Below are 21,272 nucleotides of genomic sequence, written 5' to 3' on the forward strand. Positions count from 1 at the left end.
TTTGGAGTGCCTCCAAAAGCCCAATCATTTATCTGGCTGGAGCTCCCTGGAAAAGCCCCATTCTCAGTATTTTTCTTTATCCGACTAGACTGAAAGCTCACTCAGAGCAACAGAATTTAGGAAACTTATCAAAACCAATCAGAAGCAATTGCTTATCGCAGCGTCATCTTTAAGAAGATAAAGATGTGGGGTTTTCCATATTCTATTCCTTTTTAATCCTAATCAGAATCCTTGTTCCAAATTCACTGACGTCCTAATTAGGAAAGTTTCACAGCCTGCCCTGGGAAACGGTTTTATTCTCCAGAATCACCCTGTGGCGCCATCTCCCGGAGCGATAGCAACCTCCGGCCCTAAATCCCCCGCCGCAGGTCAACGTCCTTGATTGACGCCCCACTCCTTCCTTCCCGGAGGTGCCCTGGGCGCATGCGCTTCCGTCGCGACGCCCGTATCTCAGATACTACAATTCCCAGAAGGCGGTGCAGAAGAAGAAATACCAAATCCCGCGGCCTGCGCTCGCTGAACGATCGCGAGAGCAGGAGGTCCGGGAGGCTGCGCGGAGCGAGTGGCGGGGGTGGAGAGGGCGAGGAGGAAGAGGAGGCGGCGCTGTCCCACAATACCAGGCGGGAGGGCGGGCAGGCCGTCGGTATCCGGGCTGCGAGGGGCGCCGAGCTCCGCCGACCGTGCTGCCGCTGTCTCTTTAACGCGAGAGGAAGCGATGCGGAGGGGTGGAAAATGGCAGAGCTGCAGATGTTACTAGACGAGGAGATCCCGTCTGGCAAGAGGGCGCTGATAGAGAGTTACCAGAACCTGACGCGGGTGGCTGACTACTGTGAGAACAACTACATACAGGTGAGGCGCGCGCGGGCGGGCGCTGGTCGGGCCGAGGACCCCGCCGGCCGCGAGTGACCAGCCCCCTGGGCTGAGTGGGAGCTGCCCGACCTCAGCCGTGGCCCCCAGCCCCAGCCCCAGCCCGGCCGCAGCCCCAACCCCGGGCTTAACCTCGGCTCCAGCCTCAGCCGCAGTTCCTACCCCGGTCCCTACCGCAACCGGTCTCCAGCCCCAACCCCGTGTCTGGCTCCAACCTCAGCCCCAACCTCAACCCCAACCCCAGGTTAACCTCGGCTCCAGCCCCAACCTCAGCCCCAGCCCGGCCCCAATCCCAGCCCCAGCCCCAGCCCCAACCCCAACCCCAGCCCCAACCCCAGCCCCAGCCGCAGCCCCAGCCCCAGCCCCAGCCCTAGCCCCAGCCCTAACCCCAATCCCAGCACCGGTCCCATTCCCGGCCCCAACTGCAACCGGTTTCCAGCCCCAGGTCCAACCCCAACCCCAACCCCAACCCCAACCCCAACGCCAATCCCAATCCCAACCCTGGCTCCAGCCCGAATCCAGCTCTAACCCTGGCCCCGGCCCCATTCCCAACCCAGACCCCAACCCCAACTCTGGTCCCAACCTTAGCTCTAACCCCGACTCCAGCCCCAGCCTCAACCCCAGCTCTAATCCAGCCACATCCCCAACCCCAGTTGCAACACCAATCCTGGCCCTAGCTCTAACCCCAGGCCATCGCCCCGGCCCCGGCCCCAACCCTGCCCCTGCCTAGCCCCGCCGGGGAGAGCAAGTGTCGGGGCTGAGGGAGTCGGGCCGCGATACAGGAAGTGGCTGCGGCGGTTGAAACCCAGGAAGGGGAGGGAGAGCAGGGCGCGGGCGTCCCGGGCGGCCGCCTCCGGCGGGCTCGGCCCCTCGGCTCTGCGCGGGGACCGGGTCTGGACGGCGAGGCGGGGGAGCGCGGGGCCGCGCGGGGGAGGAGCGGCGGGGCGTGGGTCGGCAGACCCGGGTGGGGGCGATTATGCAGTTCAACCCAGAGGGTGTGTCTTTTATTTATTTAATTTTTAAAAAATTTGTCATGAGTCACATCACACAGACCTCCCGAGGAGTGGAGGGAGGGGGTGGGGAGTGAGGGAGGACGTTAGAGAGAAGTAAATCTTGAAATTCCTTTAAGTGATGGTTTGCTTTGCCTGCCTGTCCGTTTTCAGGTCTGGTTTGCCCTTCTCATCATTTTCACTTCCGCCCTACCTTGAGTATTTTAGAGATTGTTAGGGCTGTCATTGTGATAAAACATGGATTATTCTTAACTGCTTTGGGGAAAGGTCTTAAATACTCTCCCCAAAAGTTCTCAGGCTGACTTCATGAGTAACTTAAAATAGAATGGTCTAATTGCCGATTGCTCTCTTTTCTGAGGTTGCTCTCTTTTCAGCTTATGTCAGTGTATACAGTATGACTCCAAATAGATTACCCACTACATTTGTTTAGCTTTTGAACCACAACATAAATGATCAATTCTTGAAAATTTATTAGAAAATCCTTGGAACCTTATCTATGACAGATAGTTTTTGTTTGTTGTTGCTGTAACGATTGGAAGCGAATTATGTGTGTGGTAGTTAGGTTTGTAGATCTTTGGGTAGACCGACAGTTTGCAATAGGAGCAAGTCAAGTAGCAGAGCAGTCCTTTGTATCAGTATATTGGCACCAGAAACTCACTTGTTTTTGGTTAAGGCGTTGACCAAAACTCTGTAAGGTTAGAGTTTTTGCAGTTCAGAACTATAGTATTTTTAGATGTGTCTCCCATGTGGTTATCATTTTTAAGAACCAATGTTTCTGTGTTGGCAAATATTTTTCTTCTTTATTTTTAGAGGGAGATACTGTTTTAGAATATTTTGAATATTTGACAATTTCCATATTAGTAACATTGTATCTGCAGTAGTATTGCTAGGAATTTATCTTCATAAAACTTTTCAACCCTTACTTTAGTAATTCTAAGTAAACTTGTTGCATGTTTGTCCACCTACTGTATTACTTGTTTGTGCGAACTTTATATTTAGCCTTAAACATTTTAAAATCTAGTAATGTGGATATAATTAGCAAATAGAAAGGTGATTTTTGTCACTTATCGATATTAAAAACATGCAACTTTTATTCAACTTAATATTAAAAGCGTTAAAATTCAGGTGAACCTTAATTTACTGAAAATTTTAAAGGTTTTGAAAAACAAAGAGCACAGAAAATGAAATTATCCCCATCCCAGACAACTGTAGAAGCAGTGAAAGTAGTAGATAAGTAAGTACAGAAGGGGAGGCTCCTTTTGTTTTGCATGTTGGGAAATCAGACAAGTATATGATGTGGTAACTGCTGCTGCATGTTGGCAACTGTTAGTAGCTGAAGACGTGTGTTAACCTGTCTGCTGACTTTCTTTTTCAGATGCTTGTATGCTGTAAGGCTTTTTTCTCCTCTTTCCTCTCTGTCTCTCTCTCTCTCCTGACCTCTTTCCTTTTCCCCTCCTGCCACCATCATATAACTTTGAAGCACTTGTAAACTTCCTTGGAAATATCCCTAAATTAGATAAATCATGTTATTTTTCATCTCTCATTCTTTAAAATATTGGTACCATGGTACCAAGAGCCTCTGTTAGAGGCCTCTAGTTTTTTTTTTTTTGGTGGCTCTAAACTGGACACTAGTGAGATATCCTGATTTTACTGGAAAGCAACAACCAAAAAACAACCAAACCAGATGAAATTCACATAGCAATGATTGATGACCTTAAACCTTAGTAGCACATTTAAACCTCCCAGCTGCTTGATCAACTGTCTGCCTTCCTGACAGGGTCTTGAACAGGGTGAAGATGATGAAAATTCCTTATCTTTGTGGAAGTAAATGGATCTTTAGGAAGTGATAGGTGGTATGCTTAGGGAAGAAATCATTCTGGAAATATCCTTTGGATATCTGAGACCCTTTGGGATCTTTTCTATCCCTTCTATGATCTTGGTTTGGGTTATAACCAACATACTATGTGAATACCTTATCTCAAGGAAAGTATGCAGCTGTTTGTGTTTTGAGAATTTTTTGTACCCAAGCTGAATTAAATTATTGCCTGGGTGATTTTTATCCTGAGAATTCAGATTTCATTTTGTTGTTTCCAACAGTTTTGAAGTACAGTCCAGTTCATCTAAGGTGTTTAGATGACAAGTTCTTTTGGTTATAGTGCAGTTGAGTCCTTGGATCAGTTTATTTGCTTTTTGCGTTCTGTTGACGTTTATTAAATTGTATTATTGATAGCAAAATGTCTGAAGAGTCCACTGTCTTTAAAAGGACAAGATTTTCAGAGTTTTTATGGGGATTTTTAAATATGAATTTGAAAAAGTCTTTGCCTTGTCTGTCTTTTGTTTGATACTACCAGTTTGAATTTCCTGCAGGGTTGTATCAAAGCCAGTCACTCCTTAACTCAAACACACTTATTCATTTGGCCAATTCCCCTTCTCTTTTGCAGGGTCCATAATCTCAGTGAAGGGAAGGGAAGTTAAGTGAAAAGGAGTAGAAACTGCTTACGAATGGTTTTTCAGGATGTAGCTTGCTGGCTTGGGTAAGGGTGGAAAAGTCTCGCATACAGATTAATTTTTAAAATTAAATTTATTTTTCTGCTGGTGTTCCACCAACAAAAGCTTCATACATAACAAGTATTTTCTCCAAGCTGGGAGTACAAAGGAGATACCAATTGTATGTACTATATTGAGCTGCTTAGATTAGTTTGCTTTCCTCCCAGCATTACTTTAGCTTATGTGCAGTTGCTTGTTATGCACATTTGATTTTCCAAGGCAAGTAATTTTTGAGCAGGACACTTTGGAATAGGTAAAAGCTCATATCTCTGGTACTATAGTTTTTGTTGGTTTATAAACTATGTCATTTATTACACCACCACAACTTTTCTTTCTTTTTTTGTAATGGTTGAACAATCTGAGATTCAGAGAAGTTAAATACCTAGCGTAAGGCTTCGTAACTAGTATGAGCCTGCAGTCAAATCCAGATTTTCTTATTCCATTTCCTAAATTCTTTTCATTGAGTCCTGAATGGGGCGCTCACTGCAGCATGAATACAAAGAATGTATGGCGAAGGGAGTAGTGAAGGGTAGAGGGTGATAGAGTTGTTTCTGTTCGAGTTCCCACTCTATCAGTCTCTGCTGGTGGTTTTGTATCATTTTAATCTTTTCAAAAACTCTGTATGATAGGCAGTGTTCTCTTACAGATGAGCAAATTAGGACTTAGAAATTAAATTTTGTTAAGTGATGCCATTAGTAATTGTCAGTCAGGACTTCTCCCTAATTCTGACAGACTCCACAGAATGCTCTTTCCTTATCACCCCATCTCCAGACACAAGTGTGGGTTTAGCTTAGAACTCAGACTAGTTTAGGAATGCCAGGGATTCATGTTGGACAAGTCAGGGAACCTAACAACTATTTATCATCGTTTCTTTTGAAAATGCATTAAGTTCTGTGTTGCAAATATAAAAACAGATATGCTTGTTATTTGGAGACTGCTTCTGTCACCAAAAGATGTAGCTTTGGCACTTGAAGTGTTAAATTCATTTTTCATTGAACGCTGTAGATCCTTTTCCTTTCTGTGCATCCTTGCCTGCTTTATCTATTCTAATTCAGTTTTGCAACTGTGATGAGAAAATTTGAGGAGGAATTAGTAGAGTTTGACAAAAAATGTCTTAAATATTTTGGGTAGTTCTAATTTCCACACAAACCAGGTTCAGGTAAAGACAGTCTAAATGATCGAAGAGATAAAATTACTCTGTAAGGACAGCCTGGAAAGATTAAAATTCTTTCTAAGAATTTTGGATTAAATTTAGATTAAAATTTAAGATTAAAATTCTTAGATTTGTGCTTTGAAGTTTGAGAAAAACAGTGACTAGCAAAGTTAGAGATATAGGTTGGAAATATAAGTGAGTTAAACAGGGGTTTTGTTCATTTTATGGAAGTTCCTCACTTGTTAAGTTGACCCACACCACATTGGAACATATTTGTGAGTGCCATCAAGTATGGTGCTGGGCTGGGCTGGGCATGATCTGACCCAGCATATCAGCTTTTACTAATAACATTCGCAAAAGCAATACTGGCTGTTTTTTTTCTTTTAAAGTGATATATATTATTTGAAAGTTTATTATGAAGCTAATTGTTTTTTTTTCCTTTTAAATTAATAATAAGAGATCTTTACCTATAGTGTTCCAATCTAGTCTTGGTCTTAAATATAAATGTTCCTCAGTTTTAGCAGGTTTCTGTCTTTTGGAGAAAGTCTTTAGAAAATTATTGAAATAATCCCTTCAGTTAAGGACAGTTTTCTAATTTTTCTGTGTGCTTCTGCTTTCTCCAATTGGATCATTTGCGGTAACCCTATTTATCTTTAGTGAAAGTAAGTCATAAGAATTAGACATTTGTGAGTTATCAGACAAGAATATATTAGCCAGAAAGAAAGTTAGTGTTGGGACCAGAAGTTGAATCAAACATTAGGAAGTTGCGCAGATCCACTTCTGTCAAGCCCATGAAAATAGTATCGTTATGGAAAGAAAGATAAAAATAATAAGTAAATATTAATTTTGGGACATTGTAAAAGTTTGAATGGGAGTATCATGTATATTTTTAAATGTCTTTTTGTGTTGATTGTAATTTTTACTGAAGTTATACCCCAAGACTACAAACTTTGTCTCCTTTCTACTACTGTCACTGTATGGCAACCCCAAAAATCACTCTTAACCTTGAATCTACTAACTTCCTCCATTTATTAAATGAAACTTTTTCAGAAGTAGTTGGTAGTTTGTGAACTCATATAATGTCTGTGAAGAAAATCCAAAAAGTAAAACAAAAGGCCTTACTTTTAGTTAGTTTATTGGAAGAAGATAATATGTGTATTTATCAAATGAAATCCAGTTTGGATAAGCATCTGTACCTAACAAGTTCCTTACACAGAGATGTTTTAGCAAATGCTTGTTTTATTGATTTTTATGATTTATGAGTTTTATGTTGATTAAAGAATATCAGTAGGACCATCCCAAGTATAAAGTGCAAGGAAGCTTGTTTTAAGTCGTATATTGCACATTGTTAGCGTGAAAATTAAAAACTTACAATTTCAAACATTCAGAGATGAACCCCATATGTTCACCTACCTTTTAACTGTTATCAACTCATAACCAGTTTCCTTTCATCATCCATTCCTCTTATATCTCCCAAATATTATTGTAAAACTGATCTTTGGTAAAACATTTCATCCATAAATATTTTGGAATGCCCCTCTAAAAGAGAAAGGCTAATTAAGCACATTTATAACTTCTATACGTGAGGGGAAAAAGTGAATTTTATTACAATTTATTTGTACCAAAAGGAGTATGTTCAGATATATTTTAGTTAATTTATAGCTAATTTTGTTCATGATTCCTGACACAGGTTGATAGAATTTAGCTATATTGTTTGCTTTCTAATGGAATTTTTTTCATTGAGGTGTAGTTCACATAACATAAAATTAACTATATTTAAGTGTACAATTAGTGACATTTAATGTATTCACAGTGTTGTGCAACCACCACTTTTATCTACCAAGAAAGCAAGACTAAGTTTGTCTTGTTTATTCATTTATTGCCAGTGCCTGGTACATAAGCTTTCAGAAGTTTAAGTGTACAAGGAAGCTAGAGACTTGATTCTAGTCATCATTCTATTCATTCTATCACTGATTAGTTGCATCTTAACTAGATTTTAACTGTTTTATCTTCTGTAAAAGGGCGAGTTTGAACTAGATTTTATCCAAGGTGACTTCTAGCCCTGCATTCTGATGTTTTTCAGTAGACTTTGTGTTAGTTCTTCAGTTTCCTCTAAAAAATAGCCCTGATTACTCGTACTATTCTTCCTGTTATTTATTTATTTATTTTTTGGGCATGGGCAGGCACCAGGAATTGAACCAGGGTCTTCAGCATGTCAGGCAATAACTCTGCCACTGAGCCACCATTGCCTGACCTAGCCTGTTTTATTGTTAGCAAATGTTATAAATGTTTACTCTGTTGGAATTTATATATCAAAACACTGAATAAGTAAGACTGTTCAGGAAATCATTTAATAAATTGTTTATGAACTATGATTCCTTGTAAACATTCTTAAAATCTTTTTATTAATGTGATTTTTTTGTAAATATTACTGAAGAAGGAAAATATAGGTGAGGAAGTGTTAAATTAAAATATGTTTGTCTTAAAAAAAATGTCTAATTCTACAAAAGTTCCATGCACGTGGGTAACTTTCCAGAAACTTACAACCTCTGGGTAGGTCCCTGGAGCAGATAAGTCCTGAAATGTGGAGGGGCCAGCCTCTCCAGAATATCAGTTGGTTCCATCCTCCATCCCATATTATCGACAGCCCCTTCCAAGGTGAAAACATTAGAATGGGCATAGCCCAGATACCCTTAAAGAGTGGGAGAAAGATCAAAGGTGGTGGTGGAGTTATACAGAGAAGGTAGGGTTTAACAAATGAGTATGATTGCTGAGTCATTATATTGATATTTCTTTTAGTGTCCAGTATCTTAGAGCAGCTGAAAGTAAAAACCGGAAATTGTGGAATTGTAACCCATACCAAACTCTGAAATCTGTTCTACAGCTAACTGTTGCAATGTGCTTTCAAATTTGTTGCTTTTTTGTATATATGTTATTTTTCACAAAAAAGAAAAGAAAGTCGATTGTGATGATAAATGCATAGTTATATGATGATATTTTGAACCATTGATTGTACGTGTTGGATGATTACGTGGTATGTGAATATATACTATATATTGATACAAAAAAAATATGTTTGTCTAATTTGCCAAACCCCAACCAAAACCATTCCTGTCAACTCTAAAGTATCCCACACTAAGATTACTTTCCAGAATTCTAAAACCTCCAAATGGGTTCCTAGGTCAGATAAGTCCTGAAATCCAGGACTTTGGATTTCAAACAAATTTGAAATTGCTTTTTCTGTATATACATGTCACAATAAACATGTTAAAAAATCTTTATCGTTGTTTGAGCAAATGTCTGTATCTATCTATAGGTCAGCAGTGCTCAAGCTTAAGGTTTCCAGCATGGCAGGTGTTAACTTAATTTTTATGCTCAAAAATTAAGGATACCAGAGAACTTTTTTTAGGTGACTTGTAAGTATTGATATTTATTATTAGAAATGGAAACTGAAAAGTTTAAAACATTAATTCATTTAAAATAACATGTAATGGACTTATTATCAACATAACATTTTATGGAAATAGTAACTATCGTTTTTCAGAACAAAAAGTTTAGTGAGAAGAATGGTATTGTTTTACATTATTGTAAATCTCTTTAATGATTGGCTGCTAGAGGACAGCTGAATTCTCATATTTGCTTATGATAATTGGTTTTGGTTGGAGTATATGAAGAAAATTAGTCCCCACACATATATGTAGTTGTAAAGGGAAGAGTATTTTAATAGCCTGTGTATGTTTTGTGGATAATTTTCTTTGATACTACATTAAAACTGGGCAGGTGGTAGTTTCTTAAAGGTTAGGTGCAATGTGAATTCTCTTTTTTTATTAAGTATTTTTATTGCGATATCTTCATGCACTATACAGTCCATCCAAAAAGTATACATTCAGTGGCTCACAATATTATCTCATAATTGTGTAGTCATCACTATGATCACTTTTAGAACATTTGCTTCATTCCAGAAAAAGAAAAAACCCAAACATCCCATACCCCTTAACCTTCCCTCTCATTGACCAGAAGAATTGCAATCTACCCAATTTTTTTTTACCCCTTACCCCACCATTATTTATTTATTTTTTAATCCTTATTTTTTAAATTCATCCGTCCATACCCTGGATAAAGGGAGTGTCACAAGGTTTTCACAATCACATGGTCACATTTTAAATACTATACAGTTATACAATCATCTTCAAGAATCAAGGGCACTGGAATAGAGTTCAACAGTTATAGGTACTTCCCTCTAGCCACTCGAATATACCATCAACTAAAAAGAGATATAAGAATAACCTCCAGAATAAGCTTTTGGCTCTGTTTGAAATCTCTCAGCCACTGAAACTTTATTTTTATCTCATTTCTCTTTTCCCCTTTTTGGTCAAGAAGTTTTTCTCAATACAATGATGCCAGGTTCTGTCTCATCCCTGGGATTCAGGTCCTGTGTTGCCAGGGAGATGTACACCCCTCCCTGGGAGTCATGTCCCATGTAGAGGGAGGGCGTGAGTTTACCTGCCAAGTTGGCTTAAAGAGAGAGGCCACATCTGATCAAAAAGAGAGGTTCTCAGGGGGTGATACTTAGGCATAATTATAAATACACTTAGCTTCTCCTTTGCAGGAATACATTTTATAGACACAAGCCCACAAATCAAGGGCTCAGCCTATTGAATTGGCTGTCCCCAGTGTTGCAAGAAAATCAGGAATTCCCCAAATGGGGAAGTTTAATATTTCCTTTCTCCCCAGCCTCCCCGCCAAGGAAACTTTGGAAATACTTTTCTGTTCTCTGCCCAGATTACTCTGGGATATAGTGGGGCATTACGCTAACCTGTACAAACCAACAATATCTCACTCCCTATCGAAGATTCCATGTTTTAGTGGTGTTTGAATAAACTGACCATACAAGTTAATCTAATGTGCTACCAAATAAACATCCCTTTGTTTGATCTTACACGGAAATTGAAGTTTTAAAATAGAGACCATACCATCCTTTACCCTATATTCTGATCTACCTTGGTCATAGCCATATCAGCTTCATTCGTATCTCTAGTCTTTTGACGTCTGATCGCTTTTTCAACTTGTTTAACAGTTGCTGTATGGGGGTAATGCTGACTTTCATAGCTTTAGTGCTCTAGCTCAGAGTCTCAAGTGTCACATACATACCCAAAATTTCAGGGAATGACCAGGTTATGCACAAACTGCTCAGTATCTCAGAATTTAGAAATAACAGTTACAGATTCCTGAATATGTGACTGCTGTAAGAGCTTACAATCTAGGACCCTTTACAGTAGGCCCCAGCTTGATAACCCATGCTCTCCACTCCAGTTCTCTGCATTTGTATATTATAATTAGTCCAAAAGAGTGAGACATGATAATATTTGTCTCTTTGTTTCTGCCATTTCATTCAACATACTGTTCCCAAGTTTCATCACCTAGTTGCGTGCCTCACAACTACTTTCTTGTAGGCGCTTATTAATCCGTTTTCTATATGCAACACAGTTCCTGGTTCCATTCCTTAGTCGTTGTTCCCTTAGGCCATCTCTATCCATTGTGATTCGCTAACACTGCTGCCATACACACCAATGTGGAAATGTCCATTCGTGTCCCCACCTTCAGTTCCTCCAGGTATATACTTATCAGTGGGATTGCAGGATCATTTGGCAACCCCACCTCTAACCTCCTGTGGAGCCACCATGCTGCCTTCCACAGGGACTGTACATCTCAGCTTCCCTGTCAACAGTGAATAAATAGGTGCATCTCTTTCTTCACATTTTCTGTAGAGCTTCTTTCTGTCTTCTCATTTTTAAACAGTTTTATTTGCACATCATACAGTCCAACCTAAGTAAATGGCCATGCCTTCGCAACCATAATCTATATGAAGATGTTTTCTTTACTTCATCAAGGCTCCATACTCCTCCTCCTTATCCCCTGCTTGTTGATGTTTAGTTTTGGCTAATGCCTTTGTTACATTCAGTGGAAGCATATTACAGTGTTACTGTTGACTGTAGATGCTAGCTTGCATTGATTGTACATTTTCCTGTATACCGTTCCATTCTGAACACCTTGCAATGTTGACGTTCATTTATTCTCCTTCATGCAATAATGTTTTTATATTTGTACGTTTAATCACTGTCATTGTCCATTTTAGGTATTCCTAAGTTATACCATCTCAGTTTGTATCCTCTGTCTTTCCTTCTGGTGTCGTACGTGCCCCCAGCCCTTCTCCCTCAACCATATTCACATTCACCTTCATTCAGTGTACCTGTATTATTGTGTTACCATCAAATAGAATTGTGCTATCCATTTCCGAATGTTTACAGTCCATCTTTTACACATTCTGAATTCCTTCAGCACCAGATCCCCCTCTGTACTCTCTTTCTGTATCCTGGTAACCTGTGTTCTTAACTTTTACTCTCAAAGTTCACTTATTAATGTTAGTTCATATTAGTGAGACCACACAGTATTTGTCCTTTTGTTTCTGGGTAATTTCACTCAGCATAATGTCCTCAAGGTTCATCCATGTTGTTACATGCTTCATGACTTTATTTTGTCTTAGAGTTGCATGGTATTTCATCGTATGTATATACCACGACTTGTTTAGCCAATCGCTGTTGATGGACATTTGGGCTGTTTCCATCTCTTGGCAATTGTAAATAATGTTACTATAAACATCAGTGTGCAAATGCCTGTTTGTGTCCTTGCCTTCTGTTCCTCTGAATATATATGTAGTAATGAGATTGCTGGATCATATGGCAATTCTATACTTAGCTTCCTGAGAAACTGCCAAACTGCCTTCCAGAGCAGTTGCACCATTTTACATTGCCACCGACAGTGGATGTGTGCCTCTTTCTCACATCTTTTCCAGCACTTGTAGTTTTCTGTTTTTTTGATAATGGCCATTCTAGTAGGTGTGAGATATTTCAGTGTGGTTTTGTTTTGCATTTCCCTAATAGCCAGTATAGAAGAGCATCTTTCATATACCTTTTAGTCATTTGTGTTTCCTCTTCTGAAAAGTCTCTCTTCATGTCTTTTGCTCATTCTTTTTTTTTTTGTATGCTGTATGGTGGGGGTTACATTTCATTCTTTTTCCATGTGAGTATCCTGTTATTGCAGCACCATTTGTTGAATTTTTGCTTGTTTGCTTTTTTTGGGGGGAAGTGTATGGGCTGGGACTTAAACCTGACTCTCCCGCATGGCAGGTGAGAATTCTACCACTGAACTACGCTCGCACCATCCTTTTGCCCATTTTTTAGATTGGGTTGTTTTATCTTTTTGTTGTTTAGTTGTAGAATCTTTTTATATATTCTGGATAGTAAACTCATGTCTGATATGTGGTTTCCCAATATTGTCTCCTATTGCATAAGCTGCCTTCTTACTTCCTACAAAGTTTCTTGATGCACAAGTGTCTAATTTTGAGGCAATCCCATTTATCTATTTCTTTTTTAATGTTTAGGTTTTTGATCCATTTTGAGTTAATTTTTGTATAGGGTATGAGATATGGATCCTCTTTCATTTTTTTGCATATGGATATCCAGCTCTCCAAACATCATTTATTGAAGAGGCTGCTCTGTCCCAGGTGGGTTTGCTTGATTGCCTTATCAAAGATCAGTTATCCATAAATGACAAGGTCTATTTCTGAACACGCGATTCAATTCCATTGGTCGGTGTATCTATCTTTATGACAGTACCATGCTGCTTTGAGCACTGTAGCTTTGTAATATGCTTTAAAGTGAGGTAGTGTGTGACCTCCTATTTCCTTTTTCCTTCTCAAGATATTTTTAGCTATTCGAGGCACTCTCCCCTTCCAAATAAATTTGGCTATTGGTTTTTCTGTTTCTGCAATGTAAGTTGTTGGAATTTTAATTGGAATTACATTGACTCTATAAATCAATTTGGGTAGAATTGACATCTTAACTATATTTAGTCTTCCAGTCTATGAGCATAGTATGCCCTTCCATTTATTTAGATTGTCCATGAATTCTTTTAGCAACTTCTTGTAGTTTTTTGTGTAGAGGTTTTTTGTATCCCAAGTCAAATATATTCATAAACATTTGTTTCTTTTTGTTGCTATTGTAAATGTATTTTTTTTCTTGATTTCCTTCTCAGATTGTTCATCCCTAGTATATAGAAACAGTACTGGTTTTTGGGTGTTGATCTTGTACCCTTCTATTTTGCCATATTCATTTTTTTTTTTTTTTTTAGCACTAGTAGCTTTGCTGTAGATTTTTTTGGATTTTCAACGTATAGTAGCAAGCCATCTAGAAGCAGGGTTTTAGTTTTTCCTTTCCAATTTAGGTGCCTTTTCTTTCTTTTTCTTGTTGAATTGCTCTGGCTAGAACTTCCAGCACAATGTTGAGTAACAGTGGTGACAGTGAACATCCTTGTCTTGTTCCTGATCTTAGAGGGAAAGTGTTCAGTCTTTCCCCACTGTGTATGATGTTAGCTATGGGTTTTTCATATATTCCCTTTGTCCTGTTGAGGAAGTTCCCTTCTATTCCTATTCTTTGAAGTGCTCTCATTCAGAAAGGATGTTTAATTTTGTTAGATGCCTTTTCTGCATCAGTTGAGATGATGTGTTTTTTCCATTTAACTTTATTGATGTGGCATATTACATTAGTATATTTTCTTCTGGTGAACCACCCTTGCATATTGGGATAAAACCCATCTGCTCATGGTGTATAATTCTTTTGATGTGCTACTGGATTCTAGTTGAAAGTATTTTTTTTTTTTTGAGTATTTTTTCATCTATATTTACTTAAGAAATTGGTCTGTAATTTTCTTTTCTTAAATTTTTTATTAATTAAAAAAAAATTACAAGAAGCACAAACATTCCCAACACATACACTTAGCAATTCACAATATCATCACAGTTACATATTCATCATCATCATCATTTCCCCGACAGTTGCATCAATTCAGAAAAAGACATAATAAAAAGACAACAGAAAAAAAATTTACATACCATACCCATTACCCTTCGCTTTCATTGATCACTAGCATTTCAAACTAAATTTATTTTAACATTTGTTCCCCCTATTATTTATTTTTATTCCATATATTCTACTCATCTGTTGACAAGGTAGATAAAAGGAGCATCAGATGCAAGGTTTTCACAATCACACAGTCACACTGTGAAAGCTATATCATTATACAATCATCATCAAGAAACATGGCTATGGAACACAGCTCTACATTTTCAGGCAGTTCCCTCTCGCCTCTCTATTACATCTTGAATAACAAGATGATATTTACTTGATGCATGAGAATAACCTCCAGGATAACCTCTTGACTCTGTTTGGAATCTCTTAGCCATTGACACTTTGTCTCATTTCCCTCTTCCCCATTTTGGTCGAGAAAGTTTTCTCAATCCCTTGATGCTAAGTCTCCACTCATTCCAAGATCTCTGTCCCACGTTGCCAGGAAGGTCCACACCCCTGGGAGTCATGTCCCACGTAGAGAGGGGGTAGGGTGGTGAGACTGCTCGTTGTGTTGGCTGGAGAGAGGGGCCACATCTGAGCAACAAAAGAGGCTCTTGGGGGTGACTCTTAGGCCTAATTTTAAGTAGGCTTGACCTATCATTTGTGGGGTTAAGTTTCATATGAACAAACCCCCAGACTGGGGGCTCTGCCTATAGCTTTGGTTGTCCACACTGCTTGTGAGAATATCAAGAATTCAACTTGGGGAAGTTGAATTTCTCCCCGTTCTCACCACTCCCCGAAGAGGGCTTTGCAGATACTTTTCCACTCACTGATTGAATCACTCTGGGATTCATCGGGGCATCACTCTGGACAAACGAACAAAATCTCATGTCCTACCTGAGATTCCAAGTATTTATGGTGTTCAATCAAACTATCTACATAAGTTATATTAGGAAATGCACTAGTCAAAATATTAATTTTGTAACAAATAAACATTTTTTGCTTTAGTCTCACACAGAAGGTGACATTTTAAAATATTAATTACCATTATTTTCAGTACCCTGCAATAATGACATTCCTTTGTTCTTCCTCATGCAAAAACATTTTTAAAATTGTACCTTGTACATTTCACTATTATTATACACTCTAGGCATTCCTAGATTATACCATCTCAATCTTTAACATCTATCTTTCTTTCTGATTTCAGTATGTCCCCAGCCCTGCTCCCTCTATCATTCTCTCATGCAGCTTCATTCAGTGTTCTAACATAATCATATTACAGTGAGGTAGTATTGTGCTGTCCATTTCTGAGTTTTTGTATCCAGTCCTGTTGCACAGTCTGTATCCCTTCAGCTCCAATTACCCAATATCTTACCCTATTTCTATCTCCTGATGGTCTCTGTTATGAACAAAATATTCCAAGTTTATTCACTAATGTCAGTTCATATCAATGAGACCATACAGTATTTGGTCTTTAGTTTTTGGCTAGTTTCACTCAGCATAATGTTCTCGAGGTCTATCCATGTTGTTATATACTTCATAAGTTTATTCTGTCTTAAAGGTGCAAATATTCCATCATATGTATATACCATAGTTTGTTTAGCCACTCCTCTGTTGATGGACATTTTGGCTGTTTCCATCTCCTTGCAATTGTAAATAATGCTGCTATAAACATTGGTGTGCAAATGTCCGTTTGTGTCTTTGCCCTTATGTCCTCTGAGTAGATACCATAGTTTGTTTAGCCACTCCTCTGTTGATGGACATTTTGGCTGTTTCCATCTCCTTGCAATTGTAAATAATGCTGCTATAAACATTGGTGTGCAAATGTCCGTTTGTGTCTTTGCCCTTATGTCCTCTGAGTCATATGGCAATTCTGTATTCAGCTTTTTGAGGAACCGCTAAACTGCCTTCCATAGTGGTTTCACCATTTGACATTCCCACCAACAGTGAATAAGTGTGCCTCTTTCTCCACATCCTCTCCAGCACTTGTCATTTTCTGTTTTGCTGATAATGGCCATTCTGGTGGGTGTGAGATGATATCTCATTGTGGTTTTTTTCATTGTGGTTTTGATTTGCATTTCTCTAATGACCAGGGACGTTGCACATCTCTTCATGTGCCTTTTGGCCATTTGTATTTCCTCTTCTGAGAAGTGTCTGTTCAAGTCTTTTTCCCATTTTGTAATTGGATTGGCTGTCTTTCTGTTGTTGAGTTGAACAATCTCTTTATAAATTCTGGATACTAGACCTTTATCTGGTGTGTCATTTCCAAATATTGTCTCCCATTGTGTAGGCTGTCTTTTTACTTTCTTGATGAAGTTCTTTGATGCCCCAAAGTGTTTTAATTATGAGGAGTTCCCATTTCTTTCTTTCTTTCTTCAGTGCTCTTGCTTTGGGTGTAAGGTCTATAAAACCGCCACCAATTATAAGATTTATAAGATATTTCCCTACATTTTCCTCTAAGTGTTTTAATGGTCTTAGATCTGATGTTTAGATCTTTGATCCATTTTGAGTTAACTTTTGCATAGGGTGTGAGATATGGGTCCTCTTTCATTCTTTTGCGTATGGATATCCAGTTCTCTAGGCACCATTTATTGAAGAGACTGTTCTGTCCCAGGTGAGTTGGCTTGACTGCCTTATCAAAGATCAAATGTCCAGGGGCGGGCCGCGGTGGCTCAGCGGGCAAGAGTGCTTGCCTGCCATGCCGGAGGACCCCGGTTCGATTCCCGGCCCCAGCCCATGTAAAAAACAAACAAACAAACAAAATATAATAAAACAAGAAAATGTTTAAAGATGTTTCCCTTTCTTCCTCCCTTCCTTCCTTCTCTCTGTCTTTCCTTCCCTTCCTCCTAAAAAAAAAAAAAAAAAAAAAAAAAGATCAAATGTCCATAGATGAGAGGGGGCTTCATAATATGCCTTAAAGTCAGGCAGCATGCGACCTCCAGCTTCGTTTTTTTTCCTCAAGATGCTGTTAGCAATTCAGGGCACCCTGCCCTTCCAGATAAATTTAATTATTGGTTTTTCTATTTCTGAAAAGTAAGTTGTTGGGATTTTGATTGGTATTGCGTTGAATCTGTAAATCAATTTAGGTAGAATTGACATCTTAACTATATTTAGTGTTCCAATCCATGAACACGGTATGCCCTTCCATCTATTTAGGTCTTCTGTGATTTCTTTTAACAGTTTCTTGTAGTTTTCTTTGAATAGGTCTTTTGTCTCTTTAGTTAATTTATTCCTAAGTATTTTATTCTTTTAGTTGCAATTGTAAATGGAATTTGTTTCTTGATTTCCCCCTCAGATTGTTCATTACTAGTGTAGAGAAACACTACAGAGTTTTGAATGTTGATCTTGTACCCTGCCACTTTGCTGTACTCGTTTATTAGCTCTAGTAGTTTTGCTTTGGATTTTTCAGGGTTTTCGACATATAGTATCATATCATCTGCAAACAGTGAGAGTTTTACTTCTTCCTTTCCAATTTTGATGCCTTGTATTTCTTTTTCTTGTCTAATTGCTCTGGCTAGAACTTCCAACACAATGTTGAATAACAGTGGTGATAGTGGACATCCTTGTCTTGTTCCTGATCTTAGGGGAAAAGTTTTCAGTTTTTCCCCATTGAGGATGATATTAGCTGTGGGTTTTTCATATATTCCCTTTATCATTTGAAGGAAATTCCCCTGTATTCCTATCCTTCGAAGTGTTTTCAACAGGAAAGGATGTTGAAATTTGTCAAATGCCTTCTCTGCATCAACTGAGATGATCATGTGATTTTTCTGCTTTGATTTGTTGATATGGTATATTACATTAGTTGATTTTCTTATGTTGAACCATCCTTGCATACCTGGGATGAATCCTACTTGGTCATGATGTGTAATTCTTTTAATGTGTTGCTGGATTCGATTTGCTAGAATTTTGTTGAGGATTTTTGCATCTATATTCATTAGAGAGATTGGTCTGTAGTTTTCTTTTTTTGTAATATCTTTGCCTGGTTTTGGTATGAGGGTGATGTTGGCTTCATAGAATGAATTAGGTAGCTTTCCCTCCACTTCAGTTTTTTTGAGGAGTTTGAGCAGGGTTGGTACTAATTCTTTCTGGAATGTTTGGTAGAATTCACATGTGAAGCCGTCTGGTCCTGGACTTTTCTTTTGGGAAGCTTTTTGATGACTGATTCAATTTCTTTACTTGTGATTGGTTTGTTGAGGTCATCTATTTCTTCTTGAGTCAGAATTGGTTGTTCATGCCTTTCTAGGAAGTTGACCATTTCATCTATATTGTATTTATTTGCATAAAGTTGTTCATAGTATCCTGCTATTACCTCCTTTATTTCTGTGGGGTCAGTGGTTATGTCTCCTCTTCCATTTCTTTTTTTTTTTTTTTTTTTATCTTTTTTTTTATTAATTAAAAAAAGAATTAACAAAACAATTAGAAATCATTCCAATCTACATGTACAATCAGTAATTCTTAATAACATCACATAGTTGCATATTCATCATTTCTTAGTACATTTGCATCGATTTAGAAAAAGAAATAAAAAGACAACAGAATAAGAATTAAAACAATAATAGAAAGAAAAAAAAAACAAAAACAAAAAACCTATACCTCACATGCAGCTTCATTCAGTGTTTTAACATAATTGCATTACAATTGGGTAGTATTGTGCTGTCCATTTCTGAGTTTTTATATCCAGTCCCGTTGTACAGTCTGTATCCCTTCAGCTCCAATTATCCCTTCTCTTTTTTTTTTTTTTTTTATTAACGGAAAAAAAGAAATTAACCCAACATTTAGAAATCATACCATTCTACATATGCAATCATTAATTCTTAACATCATCACATAGATGCATGATCATCATTTCTTAGTACATTTGCATTGGTTTAGAAGAACTATCAACATAACCGAAAAAGATATAGAATGTTAATATAGAGAAAAAAATAAAAGTAATAATAGTAAAATCAAAACAAAACAAAACAAAACAAAACAAAAACCTATAGCTCAGATGCAGCTTCATTCAGTGTTTTAACATGATTACTTTACAATTAGGTATCCTCTTCCATTTCTGATCTTATTTATTTGCATCCTCTCTCTTCTTCCTTTTGTCGGTCTTGCTAAGGGCCCATCACTCATTGATTTTCTCATAGAACCAACCTCTGTTTTTTTGATTTTCTCAACTGTTTTCATGTTCTCAATTTCATTTATTTCTGCTCTAATCTTTGTTATTTCTTTCCTTTTGCTTGCTTTGGGGTTAGTTTGCTGTTCTTTCTCCAGTTCTTCCAAGTGGACAGTTAATTCCTGAATTTATGCCCTTTCTTCTTTTTTGATATAGGCATTTAGGGCAATAAATTTCCCTCTTAGCACTGCCTTTGCTGCATCCCATAAGTTTTGATATGTTGTGTTTTCATTTTCATTTGCCTCGAGATATTTACTGATTTCTCTTGTAATTTCTTTCTTGACCCACTGGTTGTTTAAGAGTGTGTTGTTGAGCCTCCACATATTTGTGAATATTCTGGCGCTTTGCCTATTATTGATTTCCAACTTCATTCCCTTATGATCTGAGAAAGTGTTGTGTATGATTTCAATCTTTTTAAATTTGTTGAGACTTGCTTTGTGACCCAGCATATGGTCTATCTTTGAGAATGATCCATGAGCACTTGAGAAAAAGGTGTATCCTGCTGTTGTGGGCTGTAATGTCCTATAAATGTCTAAGTCTAGTTCGTTTATTGTAATATTCAAATTCTCTGTTTCTTTATTGATCCTCTGTCTAGAAGTTCTGTCTATTGATGATAGTGGGGAATTGAAGTCTCCAACTATTATTGTAGATGTGTCTATTTCCATTTCCTGTGTTAGCCTCATGTATTTTGGGGCATTCTGGTTTGGTGCATAAATATTTATGTTTGTTATGTCTTCATGTTGAATTGTTCCTTTTATTAGTAGATAGTATCCTTCTTTGTCTCTTTTAACTGTTTTACATTTGAAGTTTAATTTGTTGGATATTAATATAGCTACTCCTGCTCTTTTCTGGTTGTTATTTGCATGAAATATCTTTTCCCAACCTTTCACTTTCAACCTATGTTTATCTTTGGGTCTAAGATGTGTTTCCTGTAGACAGCATTTAGAAGGATCCTGTTTTTTAATCCATTCTGCCAGTCTCTGTCTTTGATTGGGGAGTTCAATCCATTAACATTTAGTGTTATTACTGTTTGGGTAGTACTTTCCTCTACCATTTTGCCTTTTGGATTTTATATGTCATATCTAATTTTCCTTCCTTCTACACTTTTCTCCACGCCTCTCTCTTCTGTTTTTTTCATATCTGTCTCTAGTGCTCCCTTTAGCATTTCTTGCAGAGCTTGTCTCTTGGTCACAAATTCTCTCAGTGATTTTTTGTCTGAAAATGTTTTAATATCTCCCTCATTTTTGAAGGACAATTTTGCTGGATATAGAAGTCTTGGTTGGCAGTTTTTCTCTTTTAGTAATTTAAATATATCATCCCACTGTCTTCTCACGTCCATGGTTTCTGCTGAGAAATCTACACATAGTCTTATTGGGTTTCCCTTGTGTGTGATGGATTGCTTTTCTCTTGCTGCTTTCAAGATCCTCTCTTTCTCTTTGACCTCTGACATTCTGACTAGTAAGTGTCTTGGAGAACGCCTATTTGGGTCTAATCTCTTTGGGGTGCGCTGCACTTCTTGGATCTGTAATTTTAGGTCTTTCATAAGAGTTGGGAAATTTTCAGTGTTATTTTCTTCCATTAGTTTTTCTCATCCTTTTCCCTTCTCTTCTCCTTCCGGGACCCCCACA

The 21,272-nt window shown here is 38.2% G+C and overlaps 1 protein-coding gene across 10 annotated transcripts in view; it reads left to right on the top strand.

The window, feature by feature from the left end:
- Positions 1–573: 573 nt before the first annotated feature.
- The window catches only part of ABI1 (abl interactor 1), a 126,788-nt gene continuing 106,089 nt past the window's right edge, over positions 574–21,272 (top strand). For 2 of the 10 annotated variants that reach the window (XM_077153398.1, XM_077153319.1), the window contains exon 1: positions 577–849. In XM_077153398.1, coding sequence (XP_077009513.1) covers positions 733–849 — 117 coding nt within the window. In that variant the 5' untranslated portion in view covers positions 577–732. Of the gene's footprint in view, positions 850–21,272 lie in introns of all 10 variants that reach the window. The other 8 variants (XM_077153337.1, XM_077153346.1, XM_077153354.1 and 5 more) reach the window with 5 other exon arrangements.

This window comes from Tamandua tetradactyla, chromosome 1 (assembly GCF_023851605.1).
Source record: "Tamandua tetradactyla isolate mTamTet1 chromosome 1, mTamTet1.pri, whole genome shotgun sequence".
NCBI lineage: Eukaryota > Metazoa > Chordata > Mammalia > Pilosa > Myrmecophagidae > Tamandua > Tamandua tetradactyla.